At 42.8% G+C, this 19,485-nt stretch overlaps 2 protein-coding genes across 4 annotated transcripts in view; one reads left to right on the forward strand and one right to left on the reverse strand.

Moving 5' to 3' along the window:
* The window catches only part of LOC119161301 (bone morphogenetic protein receptor type-1B), a 55,564-nt gene extending 42,254 nt beyond the window's left edge, over positions 1-13,310 (reverse strand). The window contains exons 1-4 of one of the 2 annotated variants that reach the window (XM_075879560.1): positions 13,192-13,310; positions 2,928-3,112; positions 2,195-2,306; positions 1,706-1,820 (exon numbers count right to left, since the gene is read on the reverse strand). In XM_075879560.1, coding sequence (XP_075735675.1) covers positions 1,706-1,820; positions 2,195-2,306; positions 2,928-3,112; positions 13,192-13,252 — 473 coding nt within the window. In that variant the 5' untranslated portion in view covers positions 13,253-13,310. Of the gene's footprint in view, positions 1-1,705; positions 1,821-2,194; positions 2,307-2,927; positions 3,113-11,246; positions 11,380-13,191 lie in introns of those variants that run through there. The other variant, XM_037413700.2, reaches the window with a different exon arrangement.
* A 1,118-nt stretch (positions 13,311-14,428) lies between these two features.
* LOC119161300 (WD repeat-containing protein 46) overlaps positions 14,429-19,485 on the forward strand; it is a 54,158-nt gene continuing 49,101 nt past the window's right edge. Inside the window, exons 1-4 of one of the 2 annotated variants that reach the window (XM_037413698.2) lie at positions 14,429-14,447; positions 15,061-15,273; positions 16,068-16,180; positions 16,239-16,388. In XM_037413698.2, coding sequence (XP_037269595.1) covers positions 15,061-15,273; positions 16,068-16,180; positions 16,239-16,388 — 476 coding nt within the window. In that variant the 5' untranslated portion in view covers positions 14,429-14,447. Of the gene's footprint in view, positions 14,448-14,487; positions 14,646-15,060; positions 15,274-16,067; positions 16,181-16,238; positions 16,389-19,485 lie in introns of those variants that run through there. The other variant, XM_037413697.2, reaches the window with a different exon arrangement.

The raw sequence follows: 19,485 nt of genomic DNA on the forward strand, positions 1-19,485 counted from the left end.
GTAGTCAAAGCCAAGACGTGCTCTGGAAGCATTTCTGTCACGAGGAGAAGCTCTGCAGCTGGCGCCGGCACATTGGGCCCCAGCAACATGTGAATTTTGCAAGTAACTAGAGTAGCTATAAGATTGTGCACAAGGGTCAGCAGCTACGCACTTGCGGTGGAGGAGACAACCTGAGATGATGAACAAAACAAACCTATGAATAGCTCCAGATGTCTCAGGCTGCACAAAACATCGCCATAAAACTTGAAGCTGAGGTGCTGTCATCCTCAAACTCTACGCTCCCTCACTTCAGGTGCAGTTGCAAAATAGTTTCGAGCGGAGCATGATGCTTTCTTACAGCGCAGGTGCACACCCATGCACACTTGACGACAGCGCCATAGGAGCGATTAGTGACACTAGATGCGGCCCTGTGTCTGATATAACGATACAAGCGAAACCAAAGCTACTGGAAACTGGCTATGAAGGCCACCTCTACATTTCATATATATGTGGCGAACCTTCAGAAATATTTCTTTGTAAATAGGTTTTCCCAAACTCATAGCAACAGCACTCTATTGAAGAGCTGGCAATTCTAATCTTTTCTAATTAGCTAATCTTTTCTGGCAATTATTACTGCTCAACACTGTCAGATTGCGAAGCTGACACCTTGATTTGATATTTGACTTGCAAAAGTTCTTGTGATTACAGAAATTCGATGTTACCGTAGCATAACCATGGGCGGCACGCACATTTATTTGCTCGCATGTCTGTTAAAAATACCTATATAGCCAAAACAGGCCAATTCAAATTGATTCTGAAAGTTGAGTGACTGGGCTAACTACTAGAAAGTGCCGGGTGCACGAGAAACAAGTTCAACATGTCAAATTCAATGATCGAAAGCGTCGACCACTGGCGATCAATTTGAATAGGCGCAGTAATAAAATATTTAAAGCAATTTAAACTTGATTCAAGTTTAATTACAACCTTGATTGTTTCTGTCATAAAAGTAGAAAAACTAAACGTGTGGAAGCAAATAAAAAAATATACGTAATTTTGGACAAAAACTTGCATTTTTGGAATAGCATTTAGTTAGACAGATAATCTGTATAAGTAAGAACCCTATTCAAAAGCTTTCAGTTAGGAGAGGAGGAGACCAGCATGCTCTGGTAAGCATGCACATGGTATGCAAGGCAACAATGTGCAGTGGTGAGTGCTGCAGCAGCAGTTCCTGCATGAGGCAACTAACACATGTAATGTTTAAAAGAGCATACATGTATGCCAAATACCACCTAACATGATGGTAAAAGAACATGAGACTTTAAGCATATAACTATTGAACAAAACTGGGAGAGCAACAACAAAATACTTATTGCGACTTTCTGAGATGACAGCCATACCCCATTTTCGTTTACTTAAATAAAAAGAAATTAAGGCAGTTATAAGTACTGCTGGAAATATTTACACTATCATGCAATCATATGCCTGCAGGGTTCACTTGCTATGCATCTGCAGACGACATTACAGAGGCAAGAACACAATTTTTCCAGTTTGTGACGTCATGCTGTCAATTCCTTGCTGTATGCAATGCAGTAATCTTTTTTGGCTAATTAGTTCATGTGAACCTCCTTAACATTTCCTTAGAGTGTTGAATGAAAAGTACTTCAGAGCCCTATTAATAAAGCAAATAGAAAAGAGCATGCTATTATCATACAAATGCACATCTCACCTTGTGTAGAATATGTAGCCACTCAAGACTAGGCACACTACAACACCCAGAACGGCAATGAAAATGACGATCTGAAGATACATGTCCTTGTACAGATATACAGCAGGCCCGTACTCTGTGAAATGAAAGCAATGTTCGACGCTATACAAAACTCTTGACAGGGCAGATTAAAATACCAAGCAACTTCTATGTGTAAAAAGCTGGAATACTTCCAGATTTAAAAGCCAGGCATTTAGAGAAGCTAACAAGCACGAATAAAAACAAGGTGTTTGAAATTCAAAGTAAAAAATTACTGCCAAACCAGGACGCAGCACCCGCATGGCAGCCCGCTTATACTATGTTGCAATACCATCTCCGCGTTCAGAAAAGTGATTTTTCCTCATACGAAATACGTGACAGTTACTTTGTCGACAAACATAGAAATTTTGCTGCCGTTGGCACATTATGACCCTACCAGAACAGCACAAAGAGAATGCAAGAAGTACTAACCATCGTCAGTCCTTATATGGTACACAGGCTTCAGGTACTTATTGCAAAGGTCACCAGTCCTGCAGCAAGCAATTGATTTCGGCACCTTATGTGGGACAAGGTGAGCCTTGCACTGAAAGGAAGAAGGAACATCGATTGATCTGTAAAAGCTTTGAAGATCAGGGCAAGATGCCCTCTTGTGGACACGCCACTACGACTACTTGACAACTGTATAATAAGGAAAATTTATACTAATGTAAAAAATGAATCAGAGTTTGTGTGTGAGCATATAAAACTTCTAGCTTTACCATGCTCTTTTGTCTTAGTTACGATGCAACAGTGGAACTATACAGTGATGAGTAAAAATAATGTCCACTGAAAGGAAACAGTTGATGATAATATATAGGAAGTTATGCTTTAGTATTGTCCATACACTGAACTACATATAACACAAAAATTACCTGCTTAAAATACATGCTATTAGTACAAAAATCAATTTAAAAGGTTATCCAATTTCATTTTTATTTTCTACAACCACACAACAAAGCCAAAATATTTACATGCTAATAGACTTCCTTCAGTGCTATTCATGTAGCCTCCCCCCCCCCCCCCCATTTGTCGCTTCTTTGGGGCTCACACATTTTTGTTGCAGCCAAAGTAAACTGAGGCACTGTCTAAAAATAAAGACAAAAACACTCGCCTGTTACGGTAAACGTAAAGAAGCAGAAAAACCAGTCAGAGTAAAGCTACACACCCACAATATGCTGCTTTCTTCAGCAGGCAAGCAGCCATAACTTCGTTCAGGTTCAAACTGTGACGTCTCTGAATTGTAGACTTCTTCAACAGCACTGAAGCAGTCGCTGTCTGGTGGTGCAGTGCATGTACCATTATAGGATCCATCAGGGCAGGTCCCAAGACAATAACAGTCTAATGCTTTTCCTGCAATTAAAACATGCACATTTCTAAGAGAGTCCCAAAACACTGAAGCTCAGGAAAGCATCTATGTGCTTTTGACAAATTTGTGCATGATGGCAAAACTGTCATGCTGCAATCGACACCCAGAAAAAATGCACACAGCGGCACTATTGGCACACAATTAGTGTCTTTCTTCTACAAAATATATACACTTAAACCTCATTATATTGAACTCAGATAGAACAAATTATCACTTATAACAAAGTAAGCAAAGAATATCCTTGCAATAGATATAGTGTTAGGAATATACCTATATATTAAATTTTTGGTTGTAACAAACTTATTTTCATGTCAGATACAACTTCGTTAAAATTAGATGTGAGAGTAGCTGGCGTTCACTCCCAATGAACTGGTGTGAGTGATGCATCTTTTTGCTATACAAAGCTTATGAGACAGTGCAAATTCATAACAAGGACCCACCGGCTTTAAACACACAAAATACTTTCAATCAGATGTCATAATTTAAAAATAAAAAACACTATAAGTAAAAACGAGTTTAGACTACAATGAGGTTACCTAGTATTTGAAAATGTTTAGAGTGTCAATGTTACGAAGAACAGTGCTCTAGTAATTGAGGTATTAAAGCAAATATGGAGAATGAAATGAGACACTAACAAAACATTCTAGTACTAAGCACTTTAACAGTTAATTTCATCTCTATAGCCTCTTACAATTTAAGAAAAAATGTAAGCATATCACTATTTCTCTCATGAACAATTTTCAGAGATGCTACATCCAACTGTGTTGGCTAATTTTCATCATGTCAAAGAGTTTTTTGTGTTGATTTTATCTTAAGTATACTTGTTTGTGTTATTTGCTTTCAATAGCAAACTAACGTTTCGGCACATTTTATCCATAACAGTAACGTCAATTTCAAGCTTTCATTTTGAATGTGTCTAGTATTTACGTAAGCAAAGACAAAGTACTTGCACTTTGAATGAAAACCAGCTGGTACAATTATTTTGCAAAGGTGACAGACAAACACAGCGTGGTTCTGTGCGTGGAGCTTATAGTTATTGTTATGTTGTAACCTACTAAAGTATTCAATTATTTATAACGGAGAGACCAGTGTGGGGTATTGTAAAATAGCATAAAATGCTAGCTCTGAATTTCTATTCATCCCTTGAAGAAAGTATCCCTTTGATGATATCCTTGGTGGTGTCCATACTAACATCCCAGGGATTATTTGTTTTGGTAACAGTCACCAATCACAAAGCCTTCGCTGTTGCATACAGAGAATTCCAGGTTGAATAGCATACGCCAGCAACACATCATTGGCCCCATGGAGGAAGAAATACTAAGGAGAGGCCCTTATGTCACATTCGCGAAGCCTCGACATCGCAAACACCTGCATCGCCTTCTAGCAAAGGGGTACCTAAATATTTTGCAATTTTGTCGTGTCGTTTGCAAGCGCATGCACACATAAAGCGAGTAAGAAAACTTCTGCAGTCTGTTTCCCCCCCCCCCCTTTTTTTCCTTTTTTTTCTTATTGTGCAAGCAACGCAGTCTATTCACACATGCTGATCCTACTGTATGTCCTTTGGGAAAGCTAAGCAATGCCTAGCAGTGCACGTCCTTGGTTCAAATTACATTCACTGCCGAAAGAACCGGGTGTCACCTTTCATGAGTACATATGTACACTTCATTGGTGATCACCAAGCCCCGCCACGGTGGTCTAGTGGATAAGGTACTCGGCTGCTGACCCGCAGGTCGCAGGATCAAATCCCGGCTGTGGTGGCTGCATTTCCGATGGAGGCGGAAATGTTGTAGGCCCGTGTACTCAGATTTGGGTGCACGTTAAAGAACCCCAGGTGGTCGAAATTTCCGGAGCCCTCCACTATGGTGTCTGTCATAATCATACGGTGGTTTTGGGACGTTAAACCCCACAAATCAATCAAATCATTGGTGATCACTAATGCATGGTATTTACATGAGAAGCTCTCAACGGTTGTCACTCTGTTGGTTTTTACTTATTGTTTCAACTCAGCACACACATGAACTTGCATTTTCGGCGTGTGACGTGCCATACATAACATGCACCAAATGCATCATACTGCGGTTTTTGAGGCTACATCATTCATACAAAAGGGCCACAAACTTTTATTGTAATTATCAGACAACATGCTGTACGTATTGTGTGGTGTACACTTGCTGCATGCTAGTAGTTGTGTGCTCACTAGAATTACAAAATATTTTCTTCCTCCATGATGCCCAAGACACCACCATTTGCACATGGAGCAAAAAATACAGGTGATCAAAAATTTCATCATCTGCACCCTACCCGTCTCCTATGTTCAAGAAAAAAAACACAAGAGACAGAAGCAGACAAAATGAGTGCCTTACCTACACTATTCATCAACTATTCCCGCCAGCAGTCCAGTAGTCAAACATTCTAATGGAGACCTGCTACAGAGCAGACATATTCGCAGTTCCAATATCCACAAAGAAAAAAAAATGTTCCGGGTGTGAGTACAATGTAGTGGTTGAGATTATATTTTCCAACTCCTGGCCCTTTTGTCATCAGACTGAACGGCAGTTCATTTCTATATTAGCACCAACTATTCCATTATTTCGACAGGTCATAAGGGGCAAAAACTAACTGTGATGGTTTTTGTCGCACATGTACAATGGCGATTTTCTGTCCGGCAAGGTCTTTGTTGTATGTCTCGCACCCTTCCCTTAAAATTTCACACCTTAATGACGATGCATGCTGACTAGAAGGTGCTGTCACCTCCCAGGAGTTACAAGAAGCATCAAAAAGGATTGTGCTACCTTCCTGTGAAAATACACATAACTCATTTCAAGTGCCAGCAGGTCGCATATTGTGCGGCAATGTCATTTGGAGGTTTTGGTTTCACCGAGTGATCACAACGGAGGCGTGTGAAACTTGATTTGTACCTTTATCGGCACTCCCTTGCAGGGGCCACAGAAGCTGATTTCTGTCCTTACTAGCACAGCTTTTACCTTGTTCATTCGCAACACTCACTCAGGTATTCTCGTTTTCCTTGATTATCAAGCTGAGTCTGCCCAAGGCAGCAACACGCAGACAAAGTGCGTTTGCTTGTGAGCACAACTCGTTACTCCGAGAAAACAATGGAGGCCCGTTTTATGCGTGAAACCACTTTTACCACTGCAGTGAAATCACTTTTGCAAGAGGATACATGCGAAATTATATACGTCTGGATAGATGCTTTCCCGGCTTAGCATGCCTCCACTGCAGTGAATCCACCTTTTACAAAGAGTAATATGCCTCTATTCGTTCCTTTAAAATAATATGAAATTTTTAAAATTTAAATTTGATTCAAAGCAAATTCGAATACTGCATTTTTCATTCGAGTATTCGCACAAGCGTAGACTTCACCCATTTCGAACATGAAAAAACTGCATTAATGTAATTTGACTATCTTGGAAAGTTTTTTCCCAAAAAAATTCAACCCTCAAAGAATCAAAAGTCATGTGCCTCACAGTTCCTACCACTGAAGATGCAAACTGAGATAACATTTTTCTATTATGTTAGCCTTGTACACATTCACCAAGAAAATTTCTTACTTCTTTCAACAAAAAAAATTGTTTCCATTTATTCATCATATCAACACTGATTCAGTAAATTGCAACAGATTACTTGACTTTGATATACCATTGTCACCATAAGTACAGTTCATTATCAATAGTGTTTAACTCTTTTGTTACCATGCCTATTCAAATTGATTAACAATGATATATGTTTTTGGATCGTCGATTTTGCCATGTTAAATTTGTTTCTTGTGCACCCAGCACTTTCTAGATGTTAGTTCAGGCACTCAACATTCAAAATCAATTTGAATTTGGCCGTTTTGGCAACATAGTAATTTTTGACAGACCTTTGCACGAACTAATATGCATGTATTGTTCTAAAAGTGCACTAGGCTGGCAAACGTGACAGAAGTGCGTGCCCCTCGTGATTATGATACAGTAACATTGAAGTTCTGTAACGAAAAGAACCTTTACAAGCCGAATACCACATTAAAGTGTCAGCTTTGCAATTTGACAATGTTAAACAGTAATAATTACCATAATAATAAGCCAAATATTCAATAGAGAGCTGTTCCTAGGAGTCAGAGAAAATTTGTTTTACAAAAAATATTTGTGAAGGTCCGCTGTGTGTTTTAAGTGTTGAAGTGGCCCTCTATGACAGTTTTCAGCAACTTTAGTTTTGCTTGCATTGTTATACCAGACACAGGGTCGCATCTAGTGTCACTAGTCACTTCTATGACGCTGTCGTTACGCGCGCATGGGTGCGCACCAGCGCTGCGAAACTCATACACTCGTCAAAACTCTCTTGTTACCCCACCTGAATTGAGTGAGGATGAGCTTAGAATTCGAAGATAACAGCACTTCAAGTTTTATGGCGATGATGTTTTGCGTCAGCCTGAGACATCCGCAGCCATTCATGGGTTTCTTTCGTATGCATCCTCAAGTTGTCTCCTCCGGCACAAGAACGTGGCTACTGACCATTGTGCACAATGTTATAGCTACTTTGGTTATGTGCATCGTCCACACTTCACTGGAACACGATGTGCTGGCACTGGCTGTATAGCTTATCTTAACTACAAGAATGCTCCCGGAGCACATCTTATGCCTCACTACAAAGCAGTGCGAAACCTTTTAGAACTGCACGCGATATTATCCTTTTTTTAATACGATATGTGCAAAAGCAAAAAAAAATATGCTTAGATGCATATATGAGAACGCCAACCAATTCGAAGTGAGGTGGCTCATGGAAAGAAGTGACGCTAGATGAAATAGCAAAGTTCATTGGACATCTAATTTATAGAGGGATGATGCATATCACGGGTATTCATCTATATTGGAACACCTGGAGACTCTTATCACAAGACAACAAAAGTTTACTGAGAAAAAAGTATGAGTACACTTGTGTCTCACGAAAAACTATGCAATGTTTCACCGTATAGCACGAGCAATGAAGCAGCACATCAGTTCTGGTTTTCTTTGTCTATGTAAAGAGGAACATTTTGTACAACATTCATTATTTTTTACACTGTTTCTGGGTCATTTATCTATAAAATTTCTATTCCAAATTTTCTTTGTCTTGAATACTTTTACATATATAGTGTTTTGTATTGCACTGTTTATCATCTGGCAACCAAAAATTGCACACTTTTCACACTTTTATTCATTTTAAAATATTTTTGTTGCTCTACAACATATATTTTTTGGAAAGAGCATTTCATTGTGCAAAGTTTGTTATGCTGTGATGTGTGCCGGAGTACTTTTCAAACTGGCAAAACCTATCTTCCCGAGACATATGAAAAACAACAATTTTTTCGCAGTAACGAAAGAATTAAGGGGTCATCACTATTATGGGAAGAGGCCACACAGATAAATACCAGTCCCAACAACTCTGCCAGCACTTTCGATATTGGCATTATTACTTGAAACAAAGCCTGCACTTTTATAGAGAAAGCAAAGAGCGCGGTTGAGTGCATGGACTAAAACTGTGTTGTTGTGAGCACGTTCAAATGGTGAGAACAAGTATGAAACTAGTAATAATCCTTCCTCTTATCACCAAAAAAATGGAAGCGTTTTTTGTTTTTGAGCTCCAGAAACAGGAAACGCAACCACTACAGCATCGTTTGTGTCAGTCAGCGCCAGCACAGAAACAGTACATACAGGGGAGCAATAAATGGAAGAGTAACTAATTCTTCATCTTTTCGAAAATTTTAAAAAAAGAAGCCATTAGTTTTGCAAGTACATCAAACAGGAAACATCTGAAGAACAATACCGAAACTAGCCAAAGCAACACTGTAGTGAAGTATTAAAAGAAAAAGGCATTGACACAGGGAAAAAATTCCACGTATTGTTGACAAGTGGAAACATATGCCAAGCAAAAAAAATGATAAAAAAAGGCATGTGTGTAGTGGTGAAGGAGCATGGCAGCCACCAAACGGACCAGCTCTTTGTGCAAAGTGCAAGTTGTGAATGCTGAGGCGTTTGACTGTTTCTCACTGTACCCGCTGTCTGCCTGGTACCAGACGTTAATAAACACCATTTCACCATCACTTTCTCCTTCACTACTACATGTGTTTTAAAAATACAGGCAACTAAACCAAAAAGCTCGATCCAAATGCAAAAATAGTAGCACAGCCTCACAGAATAACGCACAGTAGTTCCACCATCAGCTAGCTTTCTTGTTCAAAACTTGACTACGAAGAATTCGCTTGTGGATATGAATATTTTTAGCAAAGCTCTATGGTTCCCATCAACAAAATCTAGCCCTGTGCAACATACACCTGCCTAGCTTTTAACTATAGAAATGCTCACTGCACACAGAGTATGATGAAATAAACAAAATTTGTTATGACAATATAAATGACTCTTTGCTCTTTCTCCCTATTATAGGTACACTTTGAACCAAAAGGGCCTACAGCATACACCAGAATATATTGGCAACCAGGCTATACCATCACGATAAAGTCGCCTACGCTTAATCAGTCAATAGGTGGTATCCACTGAGCCTTGATCCACAAGGCGGCAACACCATTACAGTGCCATTTTGAAAGACACTTTGTATGCGCTATCCTGCTGTCTGTGTGTTGGTGTTCACAAGGGGTTTCAGAGGCCTGTGGTCATCCAAATTGCCGTACAGATCTTGAGACACAGCGTGTGCAGCAAGTTTTTTGCGCGTGCAGCAAGTGCATGGGCCTCCAAAAAGGTGACCCCCGCCGCTAGCCCTCCTCACAAATTATGTCAAATGCATATCCCCTATAGGATGCATTTGCCAGGTTGATTTCAGGGGCTGATCTATGTGTTCCCTGAAACCCCAGACAATTAGAAATAGGTCTTTTGGTGCACCAGTGAACACTGGTTATGGTCCGAAACCAAGTAAGAGCTCTGAGTTCACGGAACAAACAATTGCATTGTGAAGTAATGAGCACACTTGGCTGGTGAGCCTACACCAGTTCTAAGTAGGGTTTAAAATCATCCAGCACTAAAGAAAAAGCACTTGATGATGTTCAAAAACTGTATATGTTCTTTTGCTATCCACCAGTGCTTCTTCAGAATTGAAGTCCATGAAATAATTCATGGCGAGACTGGTTGATTGTAGCACTACGATGGGGATTAATGCTTCAGCTGTCAGGTGGGTTACTTGGCTATTCTGATTATATTAGCACGCTTTATCAACTTCTGCCTGGGTTCCAAAGTTTTTAAATTTGAGTCACCCGTTAACAGTACATCGGAAGCCTGGGAAAGCACGAATTCTTTATCGTGCTTCGACGAGGCATCAATTGCCGCGTCAGCTGCGGCCGTTTCGGGGCACGCTGGTGATGCTTAGGCGTCATGTTGCGAGTTCAACTGACGATTCACATGTGAAGCGTCCGCGTTACGCGGGCTGTGTCCTTGGCGAATCTCTCGTGGCCGGCATTTGTCAAGTGACGCTGACTCTAGGGAGCGGCTCAGCGCGCCTTGTGTACACGCACTTTCGCGATATGCCTCACGTACTGAAGCCATGCAGCTGTAAAGCAAGACATGCCACGGACGTATCTGGGTGAACTTGCCGCGTTTCGAACGCGATTAAAGCCGTCCCAGCGAAAGCTCACGAACGCTCAGTCACATTCCTTGTGCCCCACACCCTATTAATGCAATTTAAAACCTCTGTAGCGCTGCCAAAATCACGTTACCGACATTCGCAGACGTTCATAAATAACATTTTCGCAACATCGCTACACTGAAAGAACCTCCCTAAATCCCTCAAGGCCCCAAGATTCCTACGCTTTGACTCATGCAACTTACAAAACACAAGCAAACGTTTCAGTTTCTACTGAAGCTACCGCAGCTGATGTTTGCAGCGTCAAGTAAATGTACCAAAGTCCAGAAGAAAACATCCCGCCATATGCAGATACGTCTACACAGCGGGATCTGAGTTATGCGACAGCAAATACATAACTTCAGTGAGAATCGAACAGCAGTTGTGCAAGTTATGCGCTAACAAAACAAACAACGAAGCTCAAACGCGAAAATTTGAGCCTTGAAAAGTACTTTTCGAACGCGACAATGTTGACTACAACTCATGAAACTAAATATAAGCAGCCGAACTTACCATTTTGAACCAGCAGTGCGAGAAAAACGGCAGGTATTAGCCACAATATTTTCCATCTCGTTCGCATCTTTAGCCAACACAAACCCCCACCAACAGCAGCCATTTTAACGCGAGCAGCAGAAACAGTCACGTGACATTTAAAATAATTAAAACAAAGTGCATGTATGAAGCGCGCCATCTGTTTTTGAAGGAGCAAACGGCTGCCGTTTCTGGTAGAGTGTACCAGAACGGTCGTTTTATCATTCGCTTGACAGAAAACAAACTGTTGACCTCCCTCTGAAATAAACAGCACTCACCCAGACTGCATGAAACTATACGGCTAATACAGAAGAGTTCCATCCGCTGTAGTGCCGGGCGTATTCATTTGAATTTTAATTGAATATGTGTTCGATTAAGCCAGAAGAGCATAGCACAAGGCGTGCACAAGGCATATCATCTATTGGTGGGCGTTGATTGATATGTGGGGTTTAGCGTCCCAAAACCACCATGTCACGGATGTGACGGCTGGCTGGAGTACAGACAGGTGGAAAAAGCAGATTATGATGGCACTAAAACAAAAGATGATTTATTGGGCTAACTTGTGCCCGAAAGGAAACTCGAACGTACTGTTCCACAACAGCCAAAAAAAAAAAGAGGGGGGGGGGGGGGGCGTGTCTCTCTTCGGCGACTGACATCGCAACACATCTGGCTATCAGGCCACTCACCACCCGGCGTTTGATTTTCTCCTCTCCTTCATACACATGATGCCTCCTCGCCCCTTAGTTCTTGAATGCAAGTGAACAATACCAGCACAATAAGCGCTAGCGCCAATCAGGATTTCGCGTTCCTAGGCTGCACGCTATTATCGCCGCTTGCTCAGTTATAAACACAAAAAATTAAGTTTGTTGTGCGAGACATAGAAGAATGGATGGGCGGTTTCATGGCAAAGCAGGGCAGGAGACAAATCGCATGCGATATTTCGCGTGTATCAACGAATCGAGAGCATCTCGACGTCACGAGAACTATATATAAAAAGTACAAAAAAAGAGCGCAATATTATTTCCTGATATTTCTCGTCCTTCTTAGCCAACTACTGTGACGTAGATGGTATATATTCTAGGGACCGTAGTTGTATACATAAAGGCGACAACAAGACTCAAAAAACCGCTTGCCTTTAAGCAACGTTTCTAGACTAGAAACGTTGCCTTTAAGTGCGGTATTCCCTTTTATAATTTCGAGGAACTACATCAGCACCTCAAAGCATCTTCGAAACAGCAGATCCGACTGCGTAAGTGCGGGGAGGAATCACCTTCACTGAAGAAGAATGGCGATTTGGGCTAGTTGGTTTGAATTCATAATTCAAACCAACTAGCAAATAAGGGCTCGCGCTGCAGCCCTTATTATTATGAATCACCTTCACCTTGTGTGGAGGATTGCTGTTTTGCTTATCTGTGCTTGATTTTCCTTTGAAAGATGCTCGTCCGGTGCTGTTTCACCATTAGAATTGGGTGCACCATTTTGTGCTTAGTGAGAGGTGGCAGTGTGTTTTACTATCACAGCCCAGTGCTGTAGAGCAGTCTCAGTGAGCCGTCAAATAATTAAACTACTCAAGCTGCTCTCCAGTCACGCTCCCAGACAGGACGCGTACTCGTGGACCTGGGGTACCGTCTGGTGTCCGCAACACCTCAACTAACTTCCATGGCAAGCACGGCGAGAGGACCTGCAGAATGGGCAGAGGGCACTCGAAACTACAAGAAGGAATGGGAAAAGAAGCTAGATTTGAAAGACATGTTTTCTATCTCCGGAACCGATTCTTTTTCTATGCTGAACTTCATATAGTTTACTGTTTCACTATATAGTTGCCCTACACTAGATGCTTCTTTGGAACAGGTCCATTAATTCGTAAAAGTGTAATAAGGCTGCATAGGTGCACGTACTGTAAATAAGTGTATCACGGAACACCTACCTGAGTGTACCGGATAAACAGCTCCACCGTTATTTTGTACACATAGACTGCCTCTCTCCATCCCCTTCGGACAGTGCGATATAATGCATATCTTGCAAAGTAAAATTGCCACCCCAAGTTCAGGGCCTGAAACTTCACTGAACAAGAGACACATCCAAACAACGCTATAAGTGTTCTGCAAGTCCCACAGTATTCATCTTTCCTCCGCTTTTCGCGGAATTTTTTGTGTTTGTCAAGTAACAAACATTTTCTGTGTCTTACAGTAACCACATTGTCATTTCGAATGACGAAAACAAAATATATTACGCAATAGAACTGATACTCATCAGGCAGCAAAACACACACACACAATGGAATAAAAAAAGGTGCCATTTGGGTGGTAAGCACCCTTCTTTGCTGACCAAAAAACAACCAATAGGCAACAATTTTTGAGAATAAGTAATTTTATAAGTGCAAGACAATCACAAAAAAAAATGATTCGGGTTATTTTTGGGTTTAAATTTGGTTGTTTGAGGTTTATGCCACCTGGTAACACTGGTTTCATTTTATTTCTGTAATTTTTGTGTGTGGTCAACGCACGGAGGAAGGAAAAAGGTGGGTCAACGCCTCCTAAAAAAAATTATGCCTGAAACTTCCTCCGTGGCCTGAAACATGAGCCGCGAACGCGCTGCCCAACCCTCTGATTTTACCCTCCTCCTTCGGTACAATGGCGAGCGTCTCTGATGGCCGTCCCCTGCCAACGCCTCTTCTAGAAGATGCCTGCCGCATGAGAAGAAAAACGGCTGCCACATCCTTTCTCTCCTTTATTTTAGAATGTTCTCGGTCGCTAGCGTCACCTGTGGCGGACGGTGCAACAACGCAACACTTTGCATAGCCTCCGAAACTGCAGTGTACAATTGCAGGTCTCAAACAACTCTCGACTGACGCGCCCCTATGGGCCGCATATGAAAAACGCTTAGCTGGTAGCTGGTACCGCCCGCTGCCATAATAATAGTCTTGGTCGCGAGCGCCACCGCACGGCGCTTGCGCAAAACTGAAGGCAGGCCAACTCCGCTGGGAGCGCGAGCCATTCCCCAGGCATTGTTTAGAGGAGGCGTTGCCCCTGCGAACACAGCAATATTCTCACACACGGAGGAAGGTTCTCACAGGTGCCTCCGAGCAGCCGTCATGTCACGTGACAAAACTGTACAATAATGTCACTTGACTGAGCGGTACGGAGACGAGCGGTCTCGCGCGGCGGCCGGTCGAAACACAAGGTAGGAGGCATGGCCTTCGAGATTGCATGCTGGCAGTAGGCTTTCAATTGAAAAGAGAGCGACGTTATAGGCATAGATTTTCTAGGAGGTGTTGGTGTGCCAGCGAGCAGTGCATAGTAGTCTGTGCACGTGTTTCGTCCGACAGAATCGCGAATGGCTACAGACCCTGCTGCTTAGTGTTCAGAAGCAACCGAAAATGTAAGATATACCGAAGTCTACGTGCTTAATCGCGCGTCATTTTCCAATGTACTAGATGAGTAGGTCTGCTTGAGGTTAGATGCATTTGTGCTAACTTGTGCTAGCTGTCGTAGAGAATTGCTTCAGGCAGGCGATGAGCAACACAAGTGCAGAAAGGTGATTTACGGACCCTTTAAAAGAAACACTTGAGCATTTCACTTGTACTTGAGACAACTTTTTTCCGCTTACACATTTTCGTGTTTGGTGTTCTAAAAAACGGCAAAATCAAAGGTCGGTCCGTGGTACCGGCTTTCGTCGGAGTGACTGTCCGACGAAGGCCGCAACTTAGTGTGCGTGTGTGTGTGTGGTTTCGTAGATTTTGTAACTGCTCATTCTCGCCATCATCAATGTTCTTAGTCGCATGTGTGTATTGCAGATGAGTCGCTACTTCACAGTACAAGTAGATCCAGCTGAAAAAACAAGTCATCCTTTGGCGAATGCAGATGACATCAGAAAACGAACCGTGTCTAAACACGGAAAAAACCTTAAAATGGTGAAATATACAGCTGAAAAATCTAAGACTGATGCCACATCACCTGCTGATGAGAATACAGCTGCAAAGTACAAGCGTTCGACCCATCTGACACTTGTAAGTTGGCATTTTAATGTTATCTTGTCACTGAACTGGCTTTATGATTTCGGTAGATAATTTTTTTCTTCAGAAGCCTGCCCTTAGGCATTGTAATTGTTGGTGTCAAAAGTGCTTGTGCAAATTGGCTTTGTGTATAGGAGGGTTGGAAGCGACGTTGTGTGCCTGGGGCGCTAACGACATCCGCTGCCATCTCTGGGGTCTTTGGTGGCGCATTTCATCGGTTCTGTCGAAACGGCAAGCGGTGACAAAAGGCTGTGTGTATGACGCTGCAGTGTAAGGTGGTTGAGTGCCTACGTGGTAACCACAAAGGTGGTCGCACTGCGGTTCAGGCGCTGCGCTATCTCAGGGGTCCTGCCCTCGTGCAAGATTGGTGGCAAGGTCCTTGGATCAATAGATCCCGCAGTAAAAGTTTGGTGGTCGGCCCGGCTTGAGGCTCGTTGCACAGAGGGGGCGAAGGCTGCTTAGTTGCAGGCCTGTGCACGCCCACAAGTGTGTGGCAATCACAGCGTTGATTGGGGCGTCACAAAATGGGCACAATGCACCACAGCAGCGGTAATGTTGCATCCAAAGAGTGGTCACAGATGGGGTAAGCACGACCCCGACACAAAGCATCTACTACTTGACCTTCTCTTGGCAGCTAAGGCCAGCAGAAAAGTCATTCACGTGGAGCTATAAGAGCTCAAGTATTTACATTTAATAGGGGTTTTCTTTGTCTCTACACACAAGCGCACATGAAGGTATAAGAGCTTGTGTATTTACATTTGATGGGGCTTCCTTTTTCTGTCCTGTAGAAAGGAATCAAAACACATGTTCAGCGCAAAAAAATTCAGGCTGATGTCAAGAAAGTGAGGAAGTCTGTTCTTCAAGCGGCCCGTGCAGAATTGCTGCTTCCCGAAGATGTTGGGTAAGTTTTAAGTTATTATTATGCAGGATTTGCTTGTTAAAAAAAATTTCCTATGCAGGTATCTGCAAGCAGATGATGGCGAAGAAACATTTCAGCTTTTGCAGCAAGACATCGCAGATGCAGTAGACATTACCAGCTGTACAAAATATTTTGATCTCAATCTACCACAGTTCGGGCCCTATTCAATTAACTATTCAAGGGAAAGCCGGTAAGCATGATATGTTTCAGCATAGTGGATTGCATGTGTTCTGCAATGCATTACTTGTAACGCATCGCGTGTGTTTCAAAAGGCCCCTAAACCACACAGAAGTCGAAATGCAGTGGTGATGGGGAAGTTGTGCACGAGTCTACAAGAAACACGTTGCCATGAGAATTTTTCAAAACTGTGCGATAATAGTGAAGTTCGATGCATTTGATGACCGAAACAGGTGGATCTGCTCCTTTCACTCTTACCTTCACTACCCTCCACTAGCCCTCGACTGCTGACCTGCAGATCGCGGGATCGAATCCCGACTGCGGCAGCTGCATTTTCGATGGAGGCGAAAATGCTGTAGGCCCATGTGCTCAGATTTGGGTGCATGTTAAAAAATCCTGAGGTGGTCGAACTTTCCGAAGCCCTCCACTACGGCGTCTCTCGTAATCATATGTTGGTTTTAAGACGTTAAACTCCACAAATCAAATAACCCTCTGCTGGTCTCTTCTTCCAAAAATGCTTTGCCTTCCTCATCAAGTGCCCCTCCCAATCACACGTGGCATGCGTCATTGCTGCCACGCTGTTCGAAACACTGTCTACTTCCGGTTGCTGCAAATTTGTCAATTCCATGCTTTTTGGCTAACCGCTGTTGCCATGCTGGCCCACACTCCTACAAATTATGCTGGTATAGATCCTATGTTGCACGCATGCCTTCAAAGCATTGCCAACATGATGGATCAACATGCCAAGCCAGAGCACCTCCACAGAAGTTGAGGAGCCGCTACCACAGCAACACGACAAACAAAGCAGTGATGGCAAATGCTTGCAGACAAACCAGAAATCCTAGGTTCTTGTTAGGCTAATCTCAGCATGTCTTCGTTTCACAACACTAATTCGGGCGTCACCGGGAACCAGTTTGAGGATGAGGCGGCTAGAGGCTTCACGAATTACCGAGCTTCCTTGCACACTGCAATAGAGGATCCAACGCCCCTAGACCCTAACTTTGGTACAATTCTTCAGTATTACAGGGACAATAGAAAAGTGTATCCAGCACCGCATAAGAAACTCACAGCAATGGAATCGGTGGCATTACGCAGAATCCAAACAAACACATACACGAACTTACACAGGCTGCATGTATTCTACCCCACAGCATACAAAGATATATGTCTGTGGTGTGGGGCCACACCAACTCTGTTTCACATCACGTGGAGTGTACGCATCACAATGAAGAACACCACAACATGAACAACACAGAGGAACAACGGGAGGCGCTGCTGTCCAGCTCGGCCATTGTTGATCAGCGCTGGCTGGTCCAACGGGTAGAGATGATGGCTAGGGCCAGCGGAGCCCTGGAATAGGGGCCCGACCATTTGGAATGCTCCGTGTTATGCGCAAATAGTTCTCTCTCTCTCTCACAACACAAATTCAACCTTGTGACGTCACGCACGGCACTACAGAGGCTAGAAGAACCCGGAGGGGAGAAGGGATTGTTTCTTTAAAAAATGTGGCAGCGCTACAAGCCGCACGTAGCACTGCCTCATGTGGCATCATTGATTGGAACGGCATTCTGCATCAAATGTGCATGTTCACTTGAAATGCTTGAAAAATATCGGAGGTGGTTTGGGGGCCCTTTAAATATCGATGCCATGCAGTGTTGGGAGGTTAGACTGTTGGGACAACATTTGACCGTGATAGCAGTATAACGTGACTGAAATTTCGGTTCATACTAGAAAGGCAATGCACTAACACATAGGGAAGGTAAAAGAACAACATCTAAACACGACACTGATATGAGAGAACTTTGCTTTTAATGTACCATAAATCCCGAGCAAGCCCACCTTCTCTGCGGTGAAAGATAGTTTGTCAAGATTTGTAGGCTGCCTGGTCACGGAGTGAAATTCAGGATGGCAGTAGAAGAGCCGTGCGTGCTTTCAGTGAAATGCTTCATTGAATATGCATGCATTCACTGTGCGCATGTCATGACTCGTGTCCATAGGTTGGCGGAAATTGTAGAGCTCACGTAGACTCTCACCAAAATTTTTTTGAGCCGAAGTCACTTGTACACATACTTACCGAAATATCACTCACCCATATTCTCTCAGAGTCAGGACTCGATCTGAGCCTGAGAGAGTCCGAGGAAGTCGACTCATGAGTTCGTTGGCCTAGAATTAGCTTGTTTGACCATGGCGTCAAGGTTCTTTAACTTTAATATCTTACATAATTGGCGCTCTTTTTGGTATCTTTTTATATACTACCTTAGAATAGGAGTTATGAGTGGTTGCAAACGAGTAAGGACATTTTTTTTTTTTTTTTAAGAGATGACAACTTCCCTGGAAGAGTTTGCAGGGGAGGGAGGGGGGAATTAAGGCACCCGCATACACAGTTCACGTTTCTGGTGAGCAACGATTGGAATAGTGTATGGACAGTAGTGCTTTGGAATATGTGCGAGTAGACGCGAGTATAAAAGTAAATACAGGTAAGGCTGATAGTAATGCTGAAGATAAGTTGATAGGCCCACAGTTTGGCAAAAAGAGGGAGACTCACTGGGACTCGCTCGTACTCAGACTCTCCAAAATATTACTCACGGGGACTCGCTCAGACTCACGGCCTGATCATAGTCTGAGTCCAAGTGAGTGGACTCATGAGCGAGTTCGCCAACCTATAGTCATGACCTTGATCACTTTCTTTTATTTTTTTTCCTTTTTTTGCCTTCAGACGTGCAACTTACTTTCAGTGCGATCGCGTGTGGGCACGTCGCGGCATCTTGTGGCTGCCGCTGTAACTATGCAACTTGCAATGTTCAAATGAGCCCATGGCAGTGGAAATTGGGTTCATGTACCACTCATTGTGGTTTATGGCATTATTTGTCGAGAGAATAGCAAGTGATTCCAGGCTGCGTACGGCGCTGTAATGTTTGGCTCACATGTTCACACGCTACCGATAGGCAGCGTTTCTGGTTATGCTGAAAAAGTGTTGCAGGGCCCCTTTTACAGTAATGCCATCTAGCCTCAGTTGTTATTTGCACCTAAAGGCAGTGAAGCAAGATCAAACACAGGCTGGTCAAAAATAGATGATGACAGGTCGGTAGAACAAAATAATAAAGATGGGG

This window comes from Rhipicephalus microplus, chromosome X (genome assembly GCF_043290135.1).
Source record: "Rhipicephalus microplus isolate Deutch F79 chromosome X, USDA_Rmic, whole genome shotgun sequence".
NCBI lineage: Eukaryota > Metazoa > Arthropoda > Arachnida > Ixodida > Ixodidae > Rhipicephalus > Rhipicephalus microplus.